At 49.4% G+C, this 22,601-nt stretch overlaps 1 protein-coding gene across 1 annotated transcript in view; it reads left to right on the top strand.

The window, feature by feature from the left end:
- Positions 1 to 4,178: 4,178 nt before the first annotated feature.
- SORCS3 (sortilin related VPS10 domain containing receptor 3) overlaps positions 4,179 to 22,601 on the top strand; it is a gene marked incomplete at both ends in the record, with an annotated part of 273,965 nt that continues 255,542 nt past the window's right edge. The window contains one exon of the mRNA XM_084290216.1: positions 4,179 to 4,646. Coding sequence (XP_084146342.1) covers positions 4,179 to 4,646 — 468 coding nt within the window. The remainder of the gene's footprint in view (positions 4,647 to 22,601) is intronic.

The raw sequence follows: 22,601 nt of genomic DNA on the forward strand, positions 1-22,601 counted from the left end.
TCATCTGTGCTCTGCAGCTTGAGCACCTTTTGAGCACCTTCTGAGCAACCTGGCTGTGCTGAAGGCTCCCTGCCATGGTCCTGCCATGTTTCAGGGGCTGGCTGCTCTGGGGCACACCCTGCCTGGCTGGGCTAGGAGGAAATCTGTCCCATAGCAGGGGTAGCCCTGTACTTGTAGAAACAGGCCTGTGTGCAGACAGTCTCTAGTCTGAGGATATAGGGACACTTCTTAATTGTTTTAGTTTACGTAGATTCAGGCGTTTCCTTAGCAGACAAGACAGCATTAGCACAGAGCTGCTTTGTTTTCCAGTGGCTGGTCTCACCCATAATAAATGGGTTAAAGTTAAGTGAAGCAAGCATTGATTTTCCTCTTAGTACGTGTGGGATTTCTTCCCTTGGGAGCACTTGAGTTGTGTGGGAGACCTGCAGGGAGGTGGAAAGAGTACGGTGAGGCTGGGGCATTGCTTTTCATTCCCATCCCTCAATTTCCCTTTCATGATCTCTTCCCCGACCCCTTTCTTTTGGATTCCAGCAAGAAAGGCTCCAGCTCCCACTTGGGACTTTCCTAGGGTGACAGTGGCTGGGAGACAAACTCTGGGCTCCTGAGGAGGCCTGGGGGTGTGCAGCCCTGCAGGAGCTTGGGGCAGCGAGCTGGGCAAGGCAGAAGGGATGGGGGTAGTGATGGGGAGGGTATTGACACGTGTGGTTGGAGTTAACTCTTGGGTTGCATTTTTTTTGCCAAATAAAAATGACCCAAAATAGGGGAAAAAAATACAATGAAACCCCCAAATGATCAGTGCTGCTTTAGAAGGGTATAGCATGGGATAAACGCCAGGCTCTATTTCCTTCTTACTTTAGCTAGTGGAATTAAACTTGCTCCACCCAAATCATCCCCTCCAAGCAAACATAACCGCCCCAATTGCCTTTCTCTCCTTAACTGAACCCAGCTCCCCCACGGTTGTAGGCATGTTCTGCTCCTTTACATTTGTGCCCCAGTTTGCCTTCTGGAGCATTTACTTTCTTGCTCACTTGGAAATCTTGTGCACTGCCTGGTGCCGTGGCGCATGGATGCCTTACATCAATTACCAACCAGCGTGGTCCGACCGAACATAACGCCAACCCCTGCTTCTTTGAGTGGATGTTTGCAGTTGGGTGGGGATTAAAGCAGATTGTAACGGATTAGACCAGGGATTAAAACAGCCTGTAATGGATACTGTGCTGTAGGCTTCCGTTTCTATCCTTGGAGGCAGACTGTGCAAATCTGGGCTTGTCGGGTGGTTCCTCCCTGTCACCCTGTCTCACAAGAGGCCGGGTTTTGGAGCAGACCTGAGGATCCTGCAACAGGGATGCTGCACGCTGGCAAAGCCCCTGGTCTGTGCGCTGGCGATGGGCACGCAGTTCGCGGATCGTGCAGGAGATGGGGGTGTTGCTCACGTTACCTTTGTCTTCCAGAGCAGGAAAAGGATGTGGGAACACCGCCACTTCTTGCCCTGGCACCAAGGCCTCTGCTAAGGACCCATGGCTCCGGGGTGAGCGGGATTTAACAGAGTCCCGCATCATCAGTGGGACTTCAGCTGTGCCGCCTGTTATTTAACAGAGGTGAACAGAGGGGTCAGGATTTTCTTGACAAGCACCAGCCCTTCCTCTGGGTATCTGTCTGAGAAATGAGGGCCTGGGGTTTCTTGCTGACAAGGTGTGAGCTGAATGTCCAGGACTGTCCCTGAGCGTGACAAGCGTGGGTGATATTCACAGAGCGTGATTTTAGTTGTCTTCTGCCTGCAGGGCAGGAGAGACCGGCTGTTGGGGTGGTGATAGTACTGCCCTAAAGAAAGTACTGGTGAGCACACCTGGGCACGGAGCCCGTCGCACTGTGCTTTGTCCCACATGGCTGGGCTCTTGTGGTGACAGCGGGGTGTGGTGGGCACAAAGCAATGGCTTCGGTGGCAGGGTTTGGGGTAGGACATGTGTCAACAGGTCCTGTTTTACCACAAAGTCGGGGATGATGCCACACAAACAAGTGGCTGATCCAGGTGTGAATGAAGACTGTGTCCTAAACGGTGTCCAGCAAGGCTGAGAGGGGTGGGCTCCACGACTGGATGGGCTGCAAGGCGGTTAAGTGGTGACAATTGCGACCCCCGTGGTGTCTTTTACTCCGTGGTGACAGCAGTTCTGGATCACCAGGAGCAGCACCGAGCTGCTGCCGGGTCCAGGGAGGACCGGAGGAACTTCAGGCACTACCAGGGGACAGTTGCTGTGCGTCCCACCGCAGGACGGGCAGCGCATCCCCGTGCGGCCAGCAGCGGCAGGCTCCGGGGCTGGGATGCTGCCCGCCTCCCGTGCCACCTCCCCGGGGCCGCAGATCTCGCTGTGTCCCCGTAAGGACGGAGCTGACAGCCCCCATCTCGGGGTAACCGTGCTGGGGCTTTGGGGGCGGGTGTTGGCGGGGGGAGAGGTGCAGGGACCAGCCCCCGTCCCCGCCGCCCCCCGAAGCGTTTCGGCGGCGTGTTTTGGGAAGTAGCCGGCTCCAAGGCAGGACTGACATCCGCCGGGCTGGGGGCGGGGGCTGCGCTTCCCCTGCCCCCGCCTCCCCCTTCCTCGGGGCTTGCGGCTCTCGGGCAGAGCCGTGCCCGCAGCCGGGGACCCCCCGGGACCCCCAGACCCCTTTCCCCACCGCTTTCAGCAGCCTTTGCGCTCCTCTCCCCTCTCCAAGCGGCAGCTCCCGGGGGGCACCGGCTAGCGAGGACCCCCCCGGCACCCCCAGAAGCAGGACGTGGGGATGTCCCCCCCGGCCTGGCTCTGTCCCTTTGTCCCTGCCGGGCTGGAAAAGCCACCTGAGGGGGGGAACTGTTGAGCCGTCCCCGCTTTGGGACGGGTACGGGTTTGGGTAGGGGAGGGGGACCGCGTAGCGGCGCATCCGTCCTTGGCCGGCGAAAGAATGGCTGATGGGGTAAGTGGGAGGGTGGGCTGATTAACACAGCGCTAATTATGGCCCCTTTCCGAAAGGAGGAGGCGAAGGAGGGGGTGAGGTCGGCCGTGGGTTTGATGCGAGGGGAAAGTGCCGCCGAGCTGCTGCAGTGAAGAGCTCCAGGGGGATGAGGCAGGGGTGACCCGCACAGGGGGGGGCTCTCCCGTCCAGCGCCCCCCCACCCCGTGCTATTCCCCCAAACCTTGTCCGAAGGCTGCAAAAAAAGGCTCCTTGGCCATTACCAAGGGAAAGCGGGTGTCCTGGCCGGGGAAATCCGCGTCCCTGCAGCGGGAGCTGCCATCGTCCGAAGAAACCCATCTCCACGCAGCCCTGGGACAATGCTCCAGGGAGCTGTCCGCACATAGTGCCCCTCCTTGGCCACCCCAAAAAAAAAAACCCAGCTCCCTTCCCAGCCGGGGACGCTCCCCTGCGGGTTCCCGGGGCTGTGGGGCCGCTGGTACCCGGGTAGGGGGGACATCAGCCGGGGGGGTTTCACCCCATCAGCTTCTGCCCCCGTGCACGGAGACGCACGCGTGTATGCATAAATACAGATACACCGAGGGCGAGGAATGCCCCCGCGGCTCTACCTACGCGTAGGGGGGAGCAGGGGCCTGGGGACCCGGGAGGGAGGGAAGAGACCCGGGAGGGAGAGAGGGAGGGAGCCCGGGGGATGCCCCCGCTGCCTGGGCTCCGGGTCCCGCTCCCGCCCCCGGCCCCGCTGCCGGCCCCCGGCGGCTGCCTCCCGGCGGCTCGGGGCTGGCTCTCGGCGGCGCCTGGCGAGGCTCGGGGCTCCTCCCCCCGCGCGGTGCCACCCGCTCACTTGATCAAATCCTCGAACGTGAACAGTTTCACTGAAAAGCACTTTTCAAAAAAAAAAAAAAAAAAGAAAAAAAAAAAAAAGAAAGATCCACCAACAGTGAGGAACAGCATCCAACTACCGGGGAGAGAGTTTTTTTTTTTTCCTTTTTTTTTTAATTTTTATTTTTTAATTTTTATTTTTCCTCTGGTCACCGTCTGAGCAAAGGGGGAAGAGAAAAGGAGAGCGAAGAAAGAAGAGCCTTTTTAAAAATTTTTTTATTTTTTTTTCTTCCCAAATTATAATTATTATAATTAGGATCCGGCCCCTAAAAAAAAAAAAAAAAAAAGCCCTAAACGCAGCGCCTCGCCCCCCCCCCTCCTCCCTCTCCGAGCCCCCCGACTCGCTCCGCCAAGGCATGGAGAAGGGGACCCGCCGCTCTGCGCCCTGCCACGCCGCCCTGCTCGCCTGGACATGGCTCTTACTCCTCTCCTGCTCCTGCACCGGCGCCGAGATAACTTGCGGCCCCTGCTCGTCTCCCTCCCGGCCTCGCCTCGGGCTGGAGCAGCGGCAACCACCGGCACCGGGGAACCGGGCGCGGGGCTCCGGGGAGCCGGGGGGCAGCGCGGGGGCGGGCGGCGCGGCCGGGGGCCGGGGCCCGGCGGTGCGGAGCCGGCGGGCGGCGGCTGCGGGAGGCGGCCGGGGGCTGCCCGCAGCCGAGGGGCAACGCGGAGCCAGGGCTCAGCCCCGCGGACCCCCGGAGGAGGGGAGAGCGGCGAGGCTGCGAGGGGCAGAGGAGCTGCGGCTGGGCAGCACCACCTTCGCCCTCACCGGGGACGCGGCGCACAACCAAGCCATGGTGCACTGGTCCGGCCACAACAGCAGCGTGAGTACCGCCTGGGATGGGTTGGGATGGGATGGGAGGGATGGTGCTGAGCTCGGAAATGCGGTAGGGGATGCGGGGGGGGGAGAAGGGTGCTGAGCGCGGCTCGCTTTTACGGCCGGGGATGCGGAGGGTAGGTGAAAAGAGAAAAGTTTTCCCTGGGAAAAAAAAAAAAAAAAGGGGGAGATCCCCACCTCTGCCCGAGGGGAGAGCAGCGATCCCCAGGGGCTGAGCTCCACCAGGAGGGCCAGGCTGTCGGGAGCCTTCTCCCTTTCCCAGAGAAGCCCCCTGTGTCCCCACCTGCGTCCCCACCTGCCTCTGCTGCCCCCTTGCACTCCCCATGTGTGATATCCACCTTGGTGAGCTCCCCTGCCTCTGTCCGGGGGTGAGTGATGTACACTGGTGGCGGAGCAGCCCTCCCGTTCTCAGCTCTGCGTGCTGGCGACAGGAGAGATGCCATCAATTCATTAAGGGCTGGAGAGCTCCCCAGCATGTTAAGGGGCTCTGAAAGGAGGCAGGTAGGGCGAGCACGCAGAAAAGTTTTTGATTTAAAAAAAAAAAAAAATCGATGCCGGCTCATGTCTTTGCCCTGCAGTCAATAACGAGGAGGAGCTGAGGTGTCCCTGAAAGTTTGTGGTGCTCTGCGTGCCTGTGGGGGTGTCCCAAAAGCTGCCGTGGTGCCCCCATAGCGCAGGGCCCTCCCTCGCACCCTGCTCTGCAACACCCGGCAGATGGCTGGGGACACAACTTCAATTTTCTTCCAACTCGCTCTCAGAAACACCGTTTCCACTCCGCTGTAAAGTCGGAGAACAGGCGTAGTCACCAGGACTCTTGGAAGCCTTCACGGCTGGTGACAATATTCCCATTATTCTGATTACTGTAGCTCGTCACTGCCTCCAAAATGCCTCTTTTATTGTTTTGCCGCTATTGGAAATGTGCATAAAGCAATTAGCAGCACGGCACAGATCAGCTGGATTTTCAGCTGTATTCCTCACGAGATTGATTAGTCATTAACGAGCAAATTATCTGTCTATCTATCCACCTATCTGTCTCTGCATCAGCCATAACTTAATCACGGGCGATTCAGCCACCTCCTTATATTTTTCTGACTGGAAGATTTTCTCTATTTATTATTGCTTAGGCAATAACGCTGACAGCGATGTAGACGCTACTTTGATTTGACCAATTTTTTAAGGCAGTTGTGTTTGCCAGACATGAATTCCTCTCTCATTAAAGATGAAAGCAAACATTGAAGAGAAAACAGCTGCATGCTATATTTTAGCTTTACACTTGTCTCTAGGACTATTTATTTTTAATATAACATGGCATGTAATGAAGAAAACAACCTATATGCCCTCGCTTTTGTTTCAGTTCAGTGCCGTATCAAAGGGTGTTGAGCAAAAGAAGCTAAAAGCCCCCTGTTCCTTCCCAGCCTGAATTTCCAATAGTTATGAGTATTAGAGAATAATAGTTCTGAGTAGTAGAGTAAAATCAGTCTATAGGCATTTGCAGAGGGGAAAAAAAGGTCTTTTTTTCCAAAGTGCAGGTCAGAAAATGACTTTCACAAAATTCTCCCTCCTCCCCCAGCTTAAGACTACAATTTGTTTCTTTCATGGAAATATGCTGTTTAATTTATTAGCTTCGCTTACTCTTTAGCTCCAGGTGACAGGGATGGTGTAAGTAATAAAGGAAAACTTTTTGATTGTTCACAACTTTGCATTAGGGTTTTGCACCTCAAGATAGCGTGCATTGGAAGCTTCCAACTCCAAAACACAAGCATGAGTCTGGTGTTTAGTGCCAGTGTGGTGTTTATGGGAAGGAAAACCAAGAGTGTTAATAAATAACAGCGTTATCTTTTCGTGTTTGTTTCTAGTATGGGGTTTAGCATCAGGCGACTTTCTCACTCCTGTCTTAGGGAGAAAACACGCTGCATTTAATGATTAATTGGATTTCATTTTTTAACAGTGTGTTATGTGACTCTAGAGGGAAAGTTAAATGCTAGAAGCTGGGTCCTTTCATTTATTAGCAGAGAAGGCTGACTCCAGTGCCTGTTTTTCTGCTGCAGTTCAGCTTTTCCCTAATTTTACTGTTGGGGTGGCTGTGGCATGGGGAGGGCAAGCAGTTTGCCCAAGGTCACGCAGGGAAGCCTTTTGCCAGCCACCTTGGTCCCCAGTCTCTCACCCTGAAGCATGTATTTTCTTAGGTCACAATAGACACAAACCAGCAAAAATGTGAATTGAAAATGGACAAAACAGATGAACTCGCATCTAATGATGCTGATAGATGACCTAGTAGAGCACCTAGGACATGTCTGTGTGCTACTGGTTTTAGGCTACCAAAACAGTAAAGAGGCATAGGGATTGCTTTGACCAGTTCCCTGTTACTCGAACAGACTTTAAAACTGAAGCTTCTGTGGCTTATGATTTATTAAAAGCGCGATCAATCAAATTACATGCAGCGAAGCAGTACATTTCAAATCAGGCATTGATGGGGAGGGTTTCCTGAGATAGGGTGGGATGGATTTGCAAAGAAGAGCAAATGATGGTCATAAAAATTTAGAGCTTTTTGCTGGGCTGTACAACAAACTCCACAGGGGGGAAGTCTGTGTAGCTGCTGTATGTCCTGTTACCTAGAATATTAAAAACCTGCTGTATGTATTTTATTGCTATTTTAAGAGCAGCTCCCCCTCTTTTTTCCTTCCTGCCTTCTCTCCCCCATCCCTCAAATCTCTATTTAACATATTAAAAAAAATAATCCCTCCCAGGCAACAAACTTTTGTTTCCTCCATTTGCAGATAGCGAGGTCAGGATTAGGATAGAGGCAAAAAACCTGGTGAGATCGGGGAATTTGAGTTCTCTGCTTTGTCCTGCCCACGGGCTTTTTCCGTGACCTTAGGAAAGACAATTAACCTCACCGAATCTCCTCTCCCATGTTAAATGAGGATAGTACTGCTTACCTACCACAAAGTGGTGGTGTGGAGCAGAATTCTGCTTTGTGCAACACCTGAAGATCTTTGAGTGGAAGTTAGGAAATGCCAAAATCCTATTCTGAGCAGAAATAGGGTTTGTGTCCTCTGCGTTCTTGGGAACGGGACTTAGCGGTCTGTTCAGTGGGTCTGATGTACATGTAAGAATAAGGTGAGCTGTACTTGCGCCTCAGGTATCAATCTGTCCCATAGAAACGTTTATTGAGAGTACACTGAAGCTATTGAAGGACCTGGTATAGATCAGATAAAATGTTTTCTGTCCAAGACCTTTCTGAAAAAAGGAGAATTTTTAGTGTAATCTAGCATTACTCTCAGAAGATCTGCAAGCCTTTCTTCTTGAAAAAACCTTCCACTCCAGAGACACGCTGAGTACCATGTGGCATTCGGCGAGCAGTTGTGTCCTCTTCACTTGTTTTCCCTCTCTCTAGACGGTTATGCTACTGCATGAATTTTTTTCCTGTGCTGCTCACCAGATGCTCTCCCCAACCTTCCTGTGAAGATAATCTGGTTTCTCAGATGATCTTTTCCTCCTGCTTCCCTCACAGATTTCTAGGATAAGGATCCACAGAAATAAGTAGCACCAACTTCAATGTTGTTGCAGAGTTAAATCTTGCTATCTTGTTTCTTGATTTTTTTTTTTTTTCAAGAGATTTCCACAAGCTTCAGTGGATAAAACACTCAGGCAGATCGCTTTGCTGATGTGATCACTAGTGCAATGGTACCAGTTGGACAGTTGTCGTTAGGTTTCAGAGTTATCACTTGGCTCAATGTAGCTGTTAATAGGAATGATTTAATCCTGTCTATGCTTTTACTGTGATGGAAGCACTACAAGTTCAGTGTATTGTTTTGTTTGATGTAAGAAGCAAAGATACACATTTTTAGTTCTCTTTGAACTAGAAGACACTTTCAATCCATTACCTGTGAGGGTATGCTCAGCTTAGCATGCTGTGTTTTACCCATCCCCATATGTATGTCCTTTCTTTCTAGTAACCACAGGAAAAATTCAGACCTAAAGATGAGAAAAGGCACTACAATGCTACAACAAGAGCAGGAGAGGGCATTTGCCTAAGGCACGTGCAACATTGCAGGTTGCTTCAGCCAGGGCAAATTCCTAGATGTTTGCAGGGGGGGTGTTTTTCATGCTATAGGAAATACACGTCAGCAGGGTGCATTTTTATCTCAAAATGAGGGCTGAAGATGAACCTGCAGCAGGAAGGCATAACTGAGCTATACAGCTGCTGCTTGTGCAACTGCAACATGTTGGTGCTTCGTGGGATCCAGGCTTTACAAGTTGGGGATGGTGAGATGAGATCTGGCAAGCACCTGGGCAGGAGCCTTGTTTTATCTTGCCAGACAAGCTGCATTGTTTTAACCCGTGGCCCAGCCAGCCTGGTGCTCTCGTCTCAGGAGTTAACGTGGTTGTGAGACTCGATCCAAGGCTGGGAATGTGAGAAGCTTTTGGCAGAAGGGTTTGGTGAAGAGGAGGCCAATAGTGCTACAGTAGCCAGCAGCTTTCTGAAGTAGGGTTAGAAAGATGCAGCTCATTTCCTTGGTAGGAGAGGACATCATGTTTGGAACAGCAACATGATACATCTGAGTGGACGTTAAGTAAGAGCTCCTTCTGGAAGAAAGGCGCAGCAAGTCATCAGGGTAGCTTTCAAGACTCACATAGATGTGATGTGATGGTGACAGACCTGCTGTGAATGGCTCCTGTGAGTCTTTCCCTCCTGCTCGCAGAGATCCCTTTGCTTTACCCCGTGCTAGCTCTGAGGGCTGGCAGTGACAGGCGAGTTGTCCAAGTGCTAGCAGTGAAGCCTGGCTCTTCCGGGAATGATTCTTCTGCATGCTGCTGGCAGTGCTCTGGTGTGATCTGCTAATGTACTGGTGGTTTGATACCGAGACATTACTCACTCCCACGGTGAATTACAGGCTGGGAAGGCTGAGGGGCTTGCTGCGTGCCAGGTAGTTTTTCATTAAGATGCCTAACAATGCAGCGTGTGATGGGCAGAACGAGGTGGGCAATGCTTGCAATCCCAAATGGGCTGCTGTGCCTGGAAGGGATGAGGGCAGCGAAATGAATCTTTAGGCAGGCAGTGCTGCGTTCAGTTGTCAGCCGTGGGTATCTGCTCCAGCAGTCCGGTTGGATTCTGGTCTAAAATGTTTACTCCTAGAGTGCAAGATGGTGGCAGAGCAATCACATTAATTCATTAATTGCACTGCATTTGGTAGATATTTTAATTGCTATTCTAGGCTGATTTTTTTTTTTTGTTATTTTTTTCTCAGATTGCTTTTGGCCATGTTGAGTTGTTGCTGCTGTTGAAGGTGTGTGGGCTGTGTCAGAGTGTCTTGCTGCATTTACGCTTCTCCACTACCTCCAGTAATGAAGTTAGCCACTACAGTCATTTTGGAGGACTTTGCCAATCCACTTTTAATTAATATTCTAGTGGAAGATATGGAAATAAAAATGAAACCTTCACATGGAAATTGCTTTCATGGTTGTGTTGAGTCAGTAGAGCAGGAAGAAGGCATCTCCAAAGTATTCTTCAGGCTATTTCTCTCCAGACTGGTATCTTTGTCAAGTCAGGTTGATGCCCAGTGGACGGCCCCTGTTGCTCGTGGTCTTGTGAAGCTGGCAGATTCCCCGGCTTGTTACCCAGCCCAGGGCAGCAAGCTGTTGAAGTTCTTGTAGCCCAGGGCTCAGAAACAGAACCGCTTATGTTCCAGGTGCCTGCCAGCAGTTTCCCGGTGAGCCTCACTACTTGGACTTCCTCCTGCTCAGGGATGAGGCCCGGGATCTGTGGCTAAGCTTTCACGGTAATTTAAATGCAAACAGGAACAGCTATGTGATTCCATAATTATTATTTTAAATGGGAAAAATTCATCCGATTAGATGAAAAAAATATTTTGAAAATGGGTTGGAGAAGAGAATTGATGTTAGCCAGGAGAAACTTCACCCCAAGGGGAGGTGAGATGAGGTAAATATTTTCTTAAATGCAAGACTGGGGGAAGACAACTTCCTGAGTTTCCAAATTTATAGCTGAATTTGTTAGTAGAGATTTTTGAAAAAAAATATGGAAGCACTGGTGTTTAATGGGTAAAGCACAGCTTAGAGAGAGAGGATCTGTAGTGTTGATTGTATTAAGGGACACTGGGAGCCAGTCTCGCAAACACTCAAGAATTTCCTTAAGTCACACCACAGCATCACGCTCCTTAAGCTCCCAGTACGTGCTTACCTGATCTGGTGCTCTCTTACAAATCCAAATTTGTTTCAAGATCGAAGGCCAAGCCGGAGTTCATGGTTTTAATTGGTTCCAGGGCAATGGCATGAAAACCTGTCAGTTATGGATTTAAGACTTGGGCTTGGCTGGGATCTGGTCAAGTTCATCTTCCAGTGAGAGCCTGTGTTTGAAGGTGTGGAGCCCAGCCTGCTGTAATCAGGAGAATAAATTAAATGACGTATTCCTCATGAAGTATTGAATACAGTACTGCAGAAAGTCTCCAAAGCAGCAAAAAATATTTAGTTGGATCCTCAGTGTAAGTTGGTGTAGGATTGATGTAGCATCTGGTCGAGGATCCAACCTGTGGTATCCCAGAGCAGTGAAAAGTGCTAGGTAAGAATGAAAAGTGAGTGCAGAAGCCAGGAATCATTGGAGCTGTCTATGGGGTGGTACAAGAAGACCACCTGTGGGTTTTCTGCATTTCCTGTATTGCAGCCTCAGGGCTCTGGGAAGGTGAGCTTCTTTCTCCTTAATGGGGAAATATGCTGAAGTGACACCTGTGTACATGAACTTGTTGGTTTGCTTAAACTCTCTGCAGGAGCTCAAGGCAAACAAGTTCCCAACTCCTGGCTTCCCCTCAGCATCCAGGGAGAACTGCAGCATCGCTGTCAACGTTTCCCCCATGCACAAAGAAGGGCCTTGCATTATTTCCTTTCCTGAATTTATGCGGTATTGTGAGCGTGAGGGAAGTGAACAGTTTGCTGAGTGTTTGAAGAGGGTGGCTGTATGTCTTAAACACATTACATGAATAAACCACTGAAGAAATTTGAGGGTCAATTTGCAGCCCTCACGGTCAGCGGAGCCGCAGCACACAATGAAAATCAGAGAAGGTCGGTGTTGACTAATCAAAACACTTTCTTTCCTCCCTCTCAGTCTTGAAGGAGACCTGATTGCTCCCCCACTGAAACAAGTGGCAAAGCTGCCTCGTGTTCAGGGAGGGTCTGTGACGCCGAGGCTGTCACGCTGCGTTCTCCCCTTCCTATTCACATATGCGACACAAACTCCAGCCAGGCAGATCTGCAGAGCTCCACGGGGCCTCTGTGCCCAAAATAGCATCGCTTCTAATTAGCTCCAGCGTGATTTGGACACCCTGGGGTGCAGGCTGAAGGAAAGGGTGCTGGGTTGCCGGCGTGTGAAAAGCTGAGCCGGGCGCTAGAGGGAGCGTGGGCATTTGCTAAGGGAAGGAAAATACTGCAGCGGGTGCGGAGGGGAGCTGGGGCCTGGGAAATCCACGCTGGAAAGACAGACACTGCTGAAATATTGATATGAAAACCCGCTCGGAGTCATTGACTCTGCGAAACTCCTGCTGTCCGGGGTTCCCTCTGCTAGAGAGGAAAATAGTCTTGGCGTGCACTCGGCCGTGGTAAAGCATTTCACCCTGCCTTGCAGCTGATGCCATCTCCCTTCTGTGTTGTCTCTAATTGCTGCTGTTTTTTTTCTTGAAGATGGGAGACCCAAGGATGGGGTCTCTCATCTGCTCGGGTCCCCTCCAGCCTGAGTTATGTGCCTGCAAACCCCCAGCATCCCCACTGCGGGCCTGGGAGAAGGGATGACATTAACCTCTGCGGGGCCAGGCAGCAGCAATGAGTCCTTGCCACCTTCTCAGCTGCACTGTCCCCTTTCTGATCTGTGACTAGACCTGAGGACAGCTGGTGACAGACCCACTTTGCTGCCTATCTGCTCCCTCTCCTGTGCCAGCACAGCTGGGTTCTGAGGGCAGGGCAGGCGTTTCATTGCACCTCTCCCCTATGCCTGGTCTGCAGAGGATAAGGTTGTCCCGATGAGTCCCTGCCTCTTGGATCTCCACAGTGTTTTGACCAGCATGAGGGTGTTGCACAAGTCTCAGCGTTTTTGTGCTTCTCTCCTTTTCTTGTGCATGAGCGTGGAGGGACAGAACGGGCTGGGATTCATCCCACCTGCTGCACAGTGAGACAAAGTGTTACACACCTTGGGAGGAGTGGTTGTGCTTGCTCGCATCCTTGGGACTAAAGCAGATATTTGGGACTTGGGAGAGCTAGGATTGAGCCATAGCAAATGGTTTACTTCAGAGATGGGTGAAAGGCCTTAGGATCCTAAAAGCAACTGCTTTAGCACTGCTTCAGACAATACACCGCTCTGAAACACGTTGGTACTGCTGGTACATTTTAGGGGACAGTGATGCTTCTGATACATGCCAGAAAGGCATCGAGCTCCTTGTGGGAATTCAGTAGAGGGCTCCAGTGAGGGAGCAAAGGGCTTGGCACAGAGCTCCTGCTGACTATGATGGTTGAGAGAAGCCCAGGCTGAGGTCAGATGTGCTTCCTTAGGGTGCCAGGCCATCTTCATGATTTCGGAATTTGCCCCTGTGCTTAATGGGTGCATACATCGCCCCATGTCTTGGTTCATCTACAAAGAGGAGTTAACTCATATGCAGGGATGTATATTTGCAAAGCCATAAGATGGAAAAGACTTTATAAAAACATGATTATTTAGCTCTTGCCAACAGTGCTTTAGGATCTCAGAGGGGCAGAGAGAAAAGAATGAGAGCTCTAATTGGTCGTTAGCCATTCCCTGCTGTTTGGGCCTGATTGGAAAAATCCCTCATGGCTGTGATCCATAGCCTCCATGCAGGTGAACAGGACCTCCTGTCTGCAGTCCTGAGCCGTCTCTGCCAGAGGATGGAGGGAAAGCGGTTCTGCATGAGGTGTGTTTGTAGTGCTCTGCTCCAGAGTTCCCATCCTTTGCGGCCATACCCCACCAATTTTGGTCTTACATGATGACAGACAGAACTGCATGTATAAAGCTCTTAAGTTGCCGCCTTGCTGGCTATTTCAAATGCTACTTAAAAAAAAAAAAGTCAATGGTATTAGCCCCAAATTTTATTTGGAGAAACAAAGGCATGAGAGAGAGGAGGGATCTGCCCCAGGTCATGTTCCTGATTTGAAGCAGAGGTGGGAGGCAACTGCTTTGACTCCTGTCCCTTATTGATTTGGTGCCTTAAGGACAAAGATCTTGCTTTTATTTCAGCTGTGATGCCGCTCACATACTGGGTATATTTTCTGTTTAGAAGAGATTACACGAAAGAAAGAAAAATAGGGGAAAAGAGGAGCTAAGAGTGGGAAGAACACGACTCTCATTAATAATAAAGGGGAATGTGCTCAGTTAAAATCGTTAACAGATTGATCAAGTTAAAGCACTGCAAAGTTCTGGCTGAAAGTGATTTAAGAGCACCTCTATCTGTAGTTCTAATCCCTTTACCAGCACAGCTTCCCAAGTTAATTGCAGCCCCTCTTGAGCTGGGAAGAGGTGATGTGGTGAAGCCGTGAGAGTGATGAGTTGGGGCTTCCATGGGAAATACAGCGACAGGAGGCATTTGTCTGCTGAAGGGGTTGGGAGCTGGCTCTGAGTTACATGGCTTGTTAGGAGGAGGTTGGAAAGATTTGGGATGATGGTTATGGAAGGGTCATGTGGAAGGGTGTGCTCGTTCGCCTGTACAATCTTGCCATGGGATAACGTAGTAGGATGATGAGTTCAAGGGTCTTGTTAGCTTTCAGAATCATTCAAGGGGCTTTCCTACTCTTTGCTTTACACCTTCCAACCCATGGGGGAAAGTTTCTGCTCCAGATTAGGTACAGATTAAGGATTCCTGAGTGAATAAGGACAACCAAATCTTCTTGCCCCCTTAGATTGGGTGTGGGCCAAGTCTCCTCCTATTGGTCTTGTCCTGCAAGATGGGGGACTGGGACAGTGGACGTGTGGATGGGGGTGCAGAGAGGTATCTGGGGCTGGGCCCTGATCCTGCACAGAGCAACTCTGAACCAGTGCAAGCCCTGCGTAGTGGAACAGGGTTTTTGCTTTTGTTTGGGTATCTAAAGGCTGATGCAAGGCACGGGACTGGTGAGCCTGCGAGTGAAGGAGTGTGGTGACCTTGTGCATGGGAAGCCTTGCTCACAGCACGTGGTGGGAGAGGGGACAGGTAGACAGGCCTGCGTGTCAGGCAGGAGGTCTCTGAAAACCAGATTTGCCATCTGGCCTGAAAAACAGCTTTCCTGGGAGATTGAAAACAGGTATGATAACCACGCTATACGTGAAAGAACAGTTATTTCAGAAAAGAGAGAAGCTTCATTCCAGTGCGCTTTGGTACCTGTTGGAACAACACCAGGAGAAAGCCCCATGAAATCATGGTGTCCGTACTGGGTGGTGTAGAGAGATAACAGAGGTGGCTCTGCTGTCATCAGCCAAACTTTTCTGGGAGCTGAAACTTAAACAGAAGGGCAGTCAAGAAGTGCGGGGTACAGCATATAGCTGGAAAAGATCTGGCTGTTGCACTTCAGTGTCTTATGATTTCTGCTAAATGTTTTTGAGGTTGCCTACTCTCCAAAGGATCAGAAAATGAATAAAATGCCCAGTCATCTTGTTAAGCAACAGAAACTTGCAATCTATTATCCCTTAACTGATTTATCTTCCAGAAGTCATCTATCAGTGTTTTTTCATCTCTGTCAACACCCTCTGCTGCTCAGCTGGAGGAGACAACAGCCACCCCGGTGGGTTGGCTGAGCACTACAGGTGTGCTGAGGGCCAGCCGTGGGCTGAGCGGTGACCAGTTGGAGCCCTGCCAGCTCTGAGAACCAACACTGGGTGGTTTGTGGTTCAGGTCAGGTGTTAGCTTGGGACCTGCTTCTCCACCCAGCTGATTAGATTTACTGAACTTGCAGCAATTCATGGTCTGTGACACCCCCCATTGGAATCTGTTGACCAATTTGAACTGAATTCAGAGTTATTTCTCCCCTGCTAATACACAAGCAGACAGGCAACGTGATCTGTTGCATCCAAAGCTGAAGCTTTATTTCTTTCTGAAGGCAACCTAAACACAGCTACAGTATCAGCACCGAGGAGGCCTTAATTTACTTAATTAATATTGTTCACTGTTGTTTTTTGCCAGCCTGTCTGGAAACTGTTCCTTTAATCAAAAGGCAACATCGCTGGCAGTGTAGCATTTTCAGTTTGCTTGTACTGCATCTCTTTGTTCCAGGCTCAATTCTACCCTTCCTTGCTTTTAATTAATTAAAGATTATCTTCATTACTTGTTCCTGCCTTGCATACTGCAAGTGACAAAGCCTGCCTTTCTGAGCTGCACCAAGCGAATATTCTAGTGACTTTTCGCTGTGTGCGTGTTTTGCTTTTGTTTTAAGTTTGGGCTTCCTGTAATGCTACTGCAGATTGACAATAAATAGGTTGGGGAGAAGGTGCTGGAGTGAAAACTCACAAAAAGGGGAAAGAGATGGGTCTAACCCTGACACCGAAGAATGACATTGAATGGTACATGGTAAATTGAAATACTGTGTCATTTGAAAGCCCCATGTTTTCTGTAAAATGGGAGATTTTCACCTTCTTCCCCAGAGACAAAGGTTGGCAGGCAAGAAAGTCACTGACTGGTGGAGGCTGTCTTCAGACTGGGGGCTGGATGAGCTGTGGGGACTTCTTGCTCATCGTAGAGGAGGTGAGAGCAGGAGGCACGAGCTGACCTGCGGCGTGCATGAGGAGGCAGAAGTGAGCTGATGTGCGTGTGAAAGCATGCGGTGTTGCTGTCTCCAAGTCGTGGCTCATGGGGAGACACCTTGCCTAACACTGTCAGGGTTGTCTGTTGCATTTATTGCCCTTAGTAGCTAACAGGCTCACCAGTACAAGACTGGCTGCTCCTGTGTTATCAAAACGCTGCATGTGGACACTTGTGAGAGGAGGATGGCAGGGGCAGAATGCAGTTCCCTGGGCTCTCTCTATTTTTTTTCAAATCCCACTTCAATCACTGAAAGGTGTCTACATGTGTGTAAGGAGATCTGTGACTGATAACTATAGAACTAGGCATAAAACTAACAACTAGATAAGCTAATTACTGTGTAACCAGAGATAATTTGGGGCTGTGGTCTTATTGTGCCAGCTTTTCCTCCACTTCCTCCATGCACCCTCCTTCTGCAGCTGATGTGCACTGATCCCTTCACATGGCACTGCACGTTTCTTCCTTCTCCTTCCCTTGCTGTGCCTTTGGGCAGTATCAGTCAGCCTTTAGTGTGGATTAGGAGTGTTTTTTGTCTGCCATGGTAGGATCTTGGCAACCCTCAGTTCTAGACTGAGTTCCTTAGGCTGAACATGGTCATTCATATATTGAATTTGAAGCTGGCATAAAGCATTTGCCCTCCCTGGGTTCAATTCTGCTGTTCTCTTGTCTACAGATCTAACTGGTCAGGAGAGCAGGGGCAGTGGTGGCAAGCTGGGAGAGCTGGCAGTTAACTGGGTCTGTGCTTACAACCGTTCCTGTCCTGAGGCAAAAGTATTTTTCAAAAATGCACGTGGAGTTGTGTGATTGAGGGATAAGTAGAAAAATGAGAAGGGTTTGGGAGCAAGAATGCCTTTTCTCAGGTGTATGTGCAGCACCTTGGACAAATCTTGCCTTTAAAGGATGCTGCATGTAAAGGTGATGGCATAATCTTGCCTTTTTATTTTGTCTGCATCTACAGAATGTGAACTCCCTAAAAAAGGAGGCAGTGTGGATGTTCCTACAGAGGATTTGTTGTGATGGAGCAGTTGTGGCCTTTTCTGTTGTTTCTGTCTTCTTGCTGCTGGTCCGTGCCAGTCTGTGAGCTGGCACACCGGTCAGTTTTACTTGCTTCCTCCTGAACATGGGGCCAGAAGAGGTTTTGTTCCTGCATATGAAGGTCCCCTGTGGTGAATTTGTGCTGACAGATAGTTCTGGCTACAGGGAAGCTGGTAGCTATTTCAGGTTCATTCTTTATTTAAATGCTCTCCCTCCAGAGGCAGGCTTGTGCTTGACTTATACTGATGAATTTTCCTGGTGCATCCTTCTGCTATGGCAGCCGCTGCCTAGGGCAGGGTTGGAGAACAAAGCAAACAGAAGGAATTAGTACCAAAAGAGGGGAGAAAAATGACCCCTGAGCAAAGCAGGCACAGCTACTAGCAGCCTAGGCAGTATTTTGATGCTGTGCTGCTTTGTGGCCAGGCGTAAACCCCACGGGGAGAGAAGGAAGGAAAGAGATTAGGTGGAGACAGTGTGTTAGAGGCTGGGATGTGGTCAATTCAGGTTAGATGTGCCACGGCTGAGCAATGCTTGGAGGTGTCTCAGACGAGCTGGGCAGAGCAATGCTGTCAGGAGGCTTTTCTCCTACTTATTTAGGTCAAAGGAGATGAATGGTTCATTCTCACCTGCCAGGGTGTATAAATTGCTGTCATGCAAGCTGAAGCTTTAGACCACTGGTTAAATGGGCTGTCCTGCCATGAGCTGAAGGGAGGGGAAGGATGTCAGTAAAAGTGTTACCCTTCCAAGGGATGCTGTTCAGCTCACGGTGATTTTATGCTGGTGTTGCACAGACAGCTTGCTTTACACTAGTGCCAGCAGGATCCTAATGGAGCATTTCAATGTGTAGCCTTAGTTTTGCCAGTGTGGCTCTCTGTGTATCTCTTTTGCTTCATGCCATTAATTTTTCATTCTTTCTGAGTTTTGTTTTCTGTTCTCCTGAGCTTGGGACAGAAGAAATGGTTTTTTTTTTTTTTTTTTTTTTTTTTTTGATTGTGGGGACCATTACTCAGTCTGCAGCTTGAGGGAGGAAGACTGAGATATTGCCACAGTGTGGACGAGTATCACTCACCCTGTCTTGCATCGGTGGGAAGCCTGGATGGATGTTCAAGTGCAAGTCAGCTGGAGTGCCTTGGCTTGTGTCTGTGTCACAGGAACATCGATGTTCCCTGGCCACCAGTCATTTGGGTGTTGTAGGGTGAGAACTGCTGAGCTGCACTTGCCAAGGCTCTGTATTTTGGGGCTGTTTCTGATGAAAACTTTTTTTTTGAATGTGAAAATAGATTCAAAATGTTGTTGTGCTCATCCTGGTCCTGTGCAGCGATGGGTGCTGATTCCTACTGTGTGTGGTATTTCTCAGTGCCTTTCAGGCAACTGTGTGCTCTCAGCTCACTGTTGTGCTAAACGCCTTTGCTGCTCACGAGGGGCTGTTGTTTTGAGAGGTCCCCACCCCCTTCCTGGATGGAGGATGAAGGAGAGGAGAAGTTTGTAATAAGCTAGTCAGACAAACTTTTAAGAATTGCTCTGTGCTATAGCCTGGAGCCGGGACTGCAGGCTCCTGTGTACTTGCTGGACAAATTGCTGCTATGGGAAATTTTATTTCTGGCTGGCTGGAGTAGTGCACCGACTTGGCCAGACAGCCCAAGTGCTGTGAGTGATCCCTTTGCCAGGCTGGAAATGCTGTTCTGGCTCCTGGCACGTCAGATCAGAATAACCTGATACTGCAACCCTTTGGGCTCCCTTTGCTGCTCTCTTGAATGAAACTTCTGGGCTTGGTTTAAATCCTTGGTATCATCAAAAACACTTGCCTTGACAAGGATCCGGGTTTGATGAAGCCACGGTTTCTGCCAAAGCAGCATGTTTTATTTCAAGGGCTTCTCTTTCATCACCTTGATGCTGGAGTACAGCAACAATAATGTCTTCGAAGTCAGTGGTGATACACTGGTGGAGTGTCAGTAAGAGCAGAATTAGTCCTGTGTGCTTCCCCCTTCTATGCTGCTGGCAGGCTTAGACAGGATGGAAATTGGAAGCCTCTTCCGTCTGCATGGCTGTCCTTCAGCTTGTGCTTCATCACAGGGAGCAACCAGAAAAGCATTAATGCTCTGATGAATTACAGAGTGTTACAAGCCATCGACCTGCACGGTGGAGCTGCCTCTTGAAAGGGTCAAGTAGTCCAGGAAAGCAGCCATTTGGAAGTGGCTCCAATGTGCATCTGATTAGGGCTTCAACTGCGAAATCCCACCAAGCAATATTCACATGGCACACCAATGGCCGTGGCCAGATTGAGCTGTGCTGTGCTGGTCCTTCACTGCGGCTGGGTTTGGGCTCCCCACAAGCTCGAGTCCCCCTGGCTGGCTTTCCCAGAGGTCATCTGAGCTTTGGCTCAGGAGTTGAGGCTCCTTAGCTCTGAGGCTGAATGGCTTGAAGCACAAGCAGGCGGTGCAGCGAAGGTGGTGCATTTATTAGCCACTTCCCATTAACGCTTCTCCTTGACAGGTTAAATACCTCCAGCCATTCCTGCTGCTTGTCATACAAGATCAGATTCAAAGCCAGCGAATCCTTTGCATTTCTGTTGAGTTTAATGGGCTTTGGCCTTGTGCCCAGGAACATAAGATCGGATGTGCTGGACAGGACCAAAAGTCGGTCTATTCCCAGTGTCACGTATCTGACATGGCTCAGTGGCACAGCTGTGCCTGGCTTACATAGTGCACAGTTTTGCAAATAGCTTGCTGCCCAGCTTGGTGCTTTTGAATGTGTATGGGGTGGCTGACGAGACAAATAATGTGGGCTTAGTCCTCAGCTCCCATCACCACCCTGACAGCCCTCCCCAGGTCCTGACTCATACCGGGCTGGCATCCTGATTAAAAAACCTAATTTTTAAAGAATGTTTGTGTAGAAAAACATTATTACTTTTTTAAATTTTAAAAGGTTAAAATGAAACATTTATAGTCATATACTTACAAAAATAAATTCAGCATAATTTAGAGGAGCTGTAAGACATGCAGGCCTTTTTATTTACTGCCGTTTTACTGTAAAAAGTTGTGCTTGAAAATACTTCCCACTCTGGTTTTCTGCATTACACTGTGTCTTGGTATGGCATTGGTGAAACGAAGGTGTGGTGTTTCCATCCTCGTGTTGTGCGGGGAGCAGTGGGCTCAGTGGATGACACAGAGGCATTACAGAGCGTGACACAGGCCCCACAGGTAAGGTGGCGTTGCTTTGCCTTAGTCCCAGGGATGGCCCTGCTGACAGCAGCCTGCCAGTCAGCAGCACAGTGCTTGCTGTTCTGGAGGTGGCCAGGAGGTAACAGTTACACCACAACCTGCCAGAAGTGTGTTTTTTTTGTTATTGTCTTAGTAAAAGTTTGGTGATGTTTTTCCCCTTTTTGGCTGGGAGGCTGTTTGGGTTCAAGAGTGAAGGGGGGCATCACTGCAGATCTAGATCACTTGTTCCCATTTTTTCGATCCAAGAAAATATTTGGCAAATGCTTTTATTTTGCTTAAATGATGGTTATTGTCTTCCACGTCTAAGGTTCAACTGAAATGGACACTTGTGTGCCTTTGGAGGCAGTGGGGTAGAGCTCACGTGCATATTTGTATGTGGCAGAGAAACCTCAGCTGCTCCTTTAGCCTGTACATTAACAGCTGGCGGGCTGTTCCCTGTGTTCCTTGAGAGGAAACTGTCCTTCTTTACAAAGCCCTCTGAGACTGCTGAAAAGACCCTGGTTGGGCACTGCTGTTTGCAGGATTGGCAGCTGAGGTTTGGATGAAGATGCTCTTTTCCTACCTGCTGAGAATCAGGTGTGGGCCAGTGTTTAAGGCAGGCAATAAATGTAATCCATTCTACTGTAATTTTTCCCCAATTTTTATCTTCCCAGGTCACATAAACAGCGTAGGAAAGCTGTGAGACTTTGTAGCTGTGATCCCATCAGTCTACAGGGGGTTGTAATCTAAAATATTCCGGCTGAATTAAATTTCTCACTTCCTTTTTGAAGCGTAACTTCATTTCTAAATGTGGAGAGTGTGTGGAGCTGGAGATCTCTCCTGGTGCTGCGAGGAGAGTCCTAGTCTGATTATTTAAAATGAATTAGTTCTGATGAAATATTTAGCCTTTAAACAACACATTTAAAACAGTGAATTGCATTTTATTTATTAATGGCAGTTGCAATGAGATTTGGAGAGGAATTCTGCTAAAGCTTGCTGTTGTGATATTGCAAAATATAGTAATGACTATAATATTTTGTTGAATTATTAATAGCCACTGTGCCTGCAGAACTACATGTGTCAGACTTCAAAATTGTTTTTATCTGAAGAGTTACATGTGGGCTTTGTTTTCCTTTTTTGACAGTTTTTCAAAAGTAATTTTTGTTAATTTGAGGGGCAGAATGAAAGTGGGAAGGATGATCAGGTCTTGCCACTGCTTAGCTCAACTCTCTTCTCTTTATCAAAGCACAACCAGGAAACAGAACAGAGGTTATTTCTCTTTGTCAGAGGCAGATTCCCTGTAGTGGGAGGATTGCGTTTAAAGGGAAAGGTTTCTGGGAAAGCCAGGCACAGGGCTGACTGCAGTTGTTGCTGCTTGAGCAGAACAACCTTGTCGTGCTGCTGCCTTCTTTCCTGCGACTGGCTTATTTGTCTTCTTCAGGCATCACCTGGTGGTTCTTGCCAAAGAAATCTGGGCAGGGAACTTCACTCTCTGTGGACCAGATTTTTTGCTAGGACAGATGCAAACCTGTCAAAGGTTTGGCTTGAAGCTGGTGACTGTGTTCGGGTTGCTTTGTGGCTGTGGGCTCATGAATGATGGCAAATTCTGCTTGTGGGACCCCAGCTCTCACCATTATCTTTTTGCTTTCCAAGCAGTGCCGAGGTTGCCCTGCCTGTTGGCTTTGTGCATGAGTGTGCTGGTTTTTCTGTTGGTCCCCCCCAGCATGGCTCTGTCCCCTGCTATTGAATATCCTTCCAAAGTCAGGCCTGGTTTAGGGGACAGGATGGCCCAAAGATGGTTCTCTTTGGCGCCGTGGGTGAGATCACTTTGTCTTGGGGAGGAGGGAAGTTTAGCCAGGTGGAGGCAAACCTTGATGTGCCAGCAAATAGACCCTGACCTGTTTTATTTATGGACATAGCAAA

The sequence above is a fragment of the Netta rufina genome, assembly GCF_964035555.1.
Source record: "Netta rufina genome assembly, chromosome: 7".
In the NCBI taxonomy this organism is placed as follows: Eukaryota; Metazoa; Chordata; class Aves; order Anseriformes; family Anatidae; genus Netta; species Netta rufina.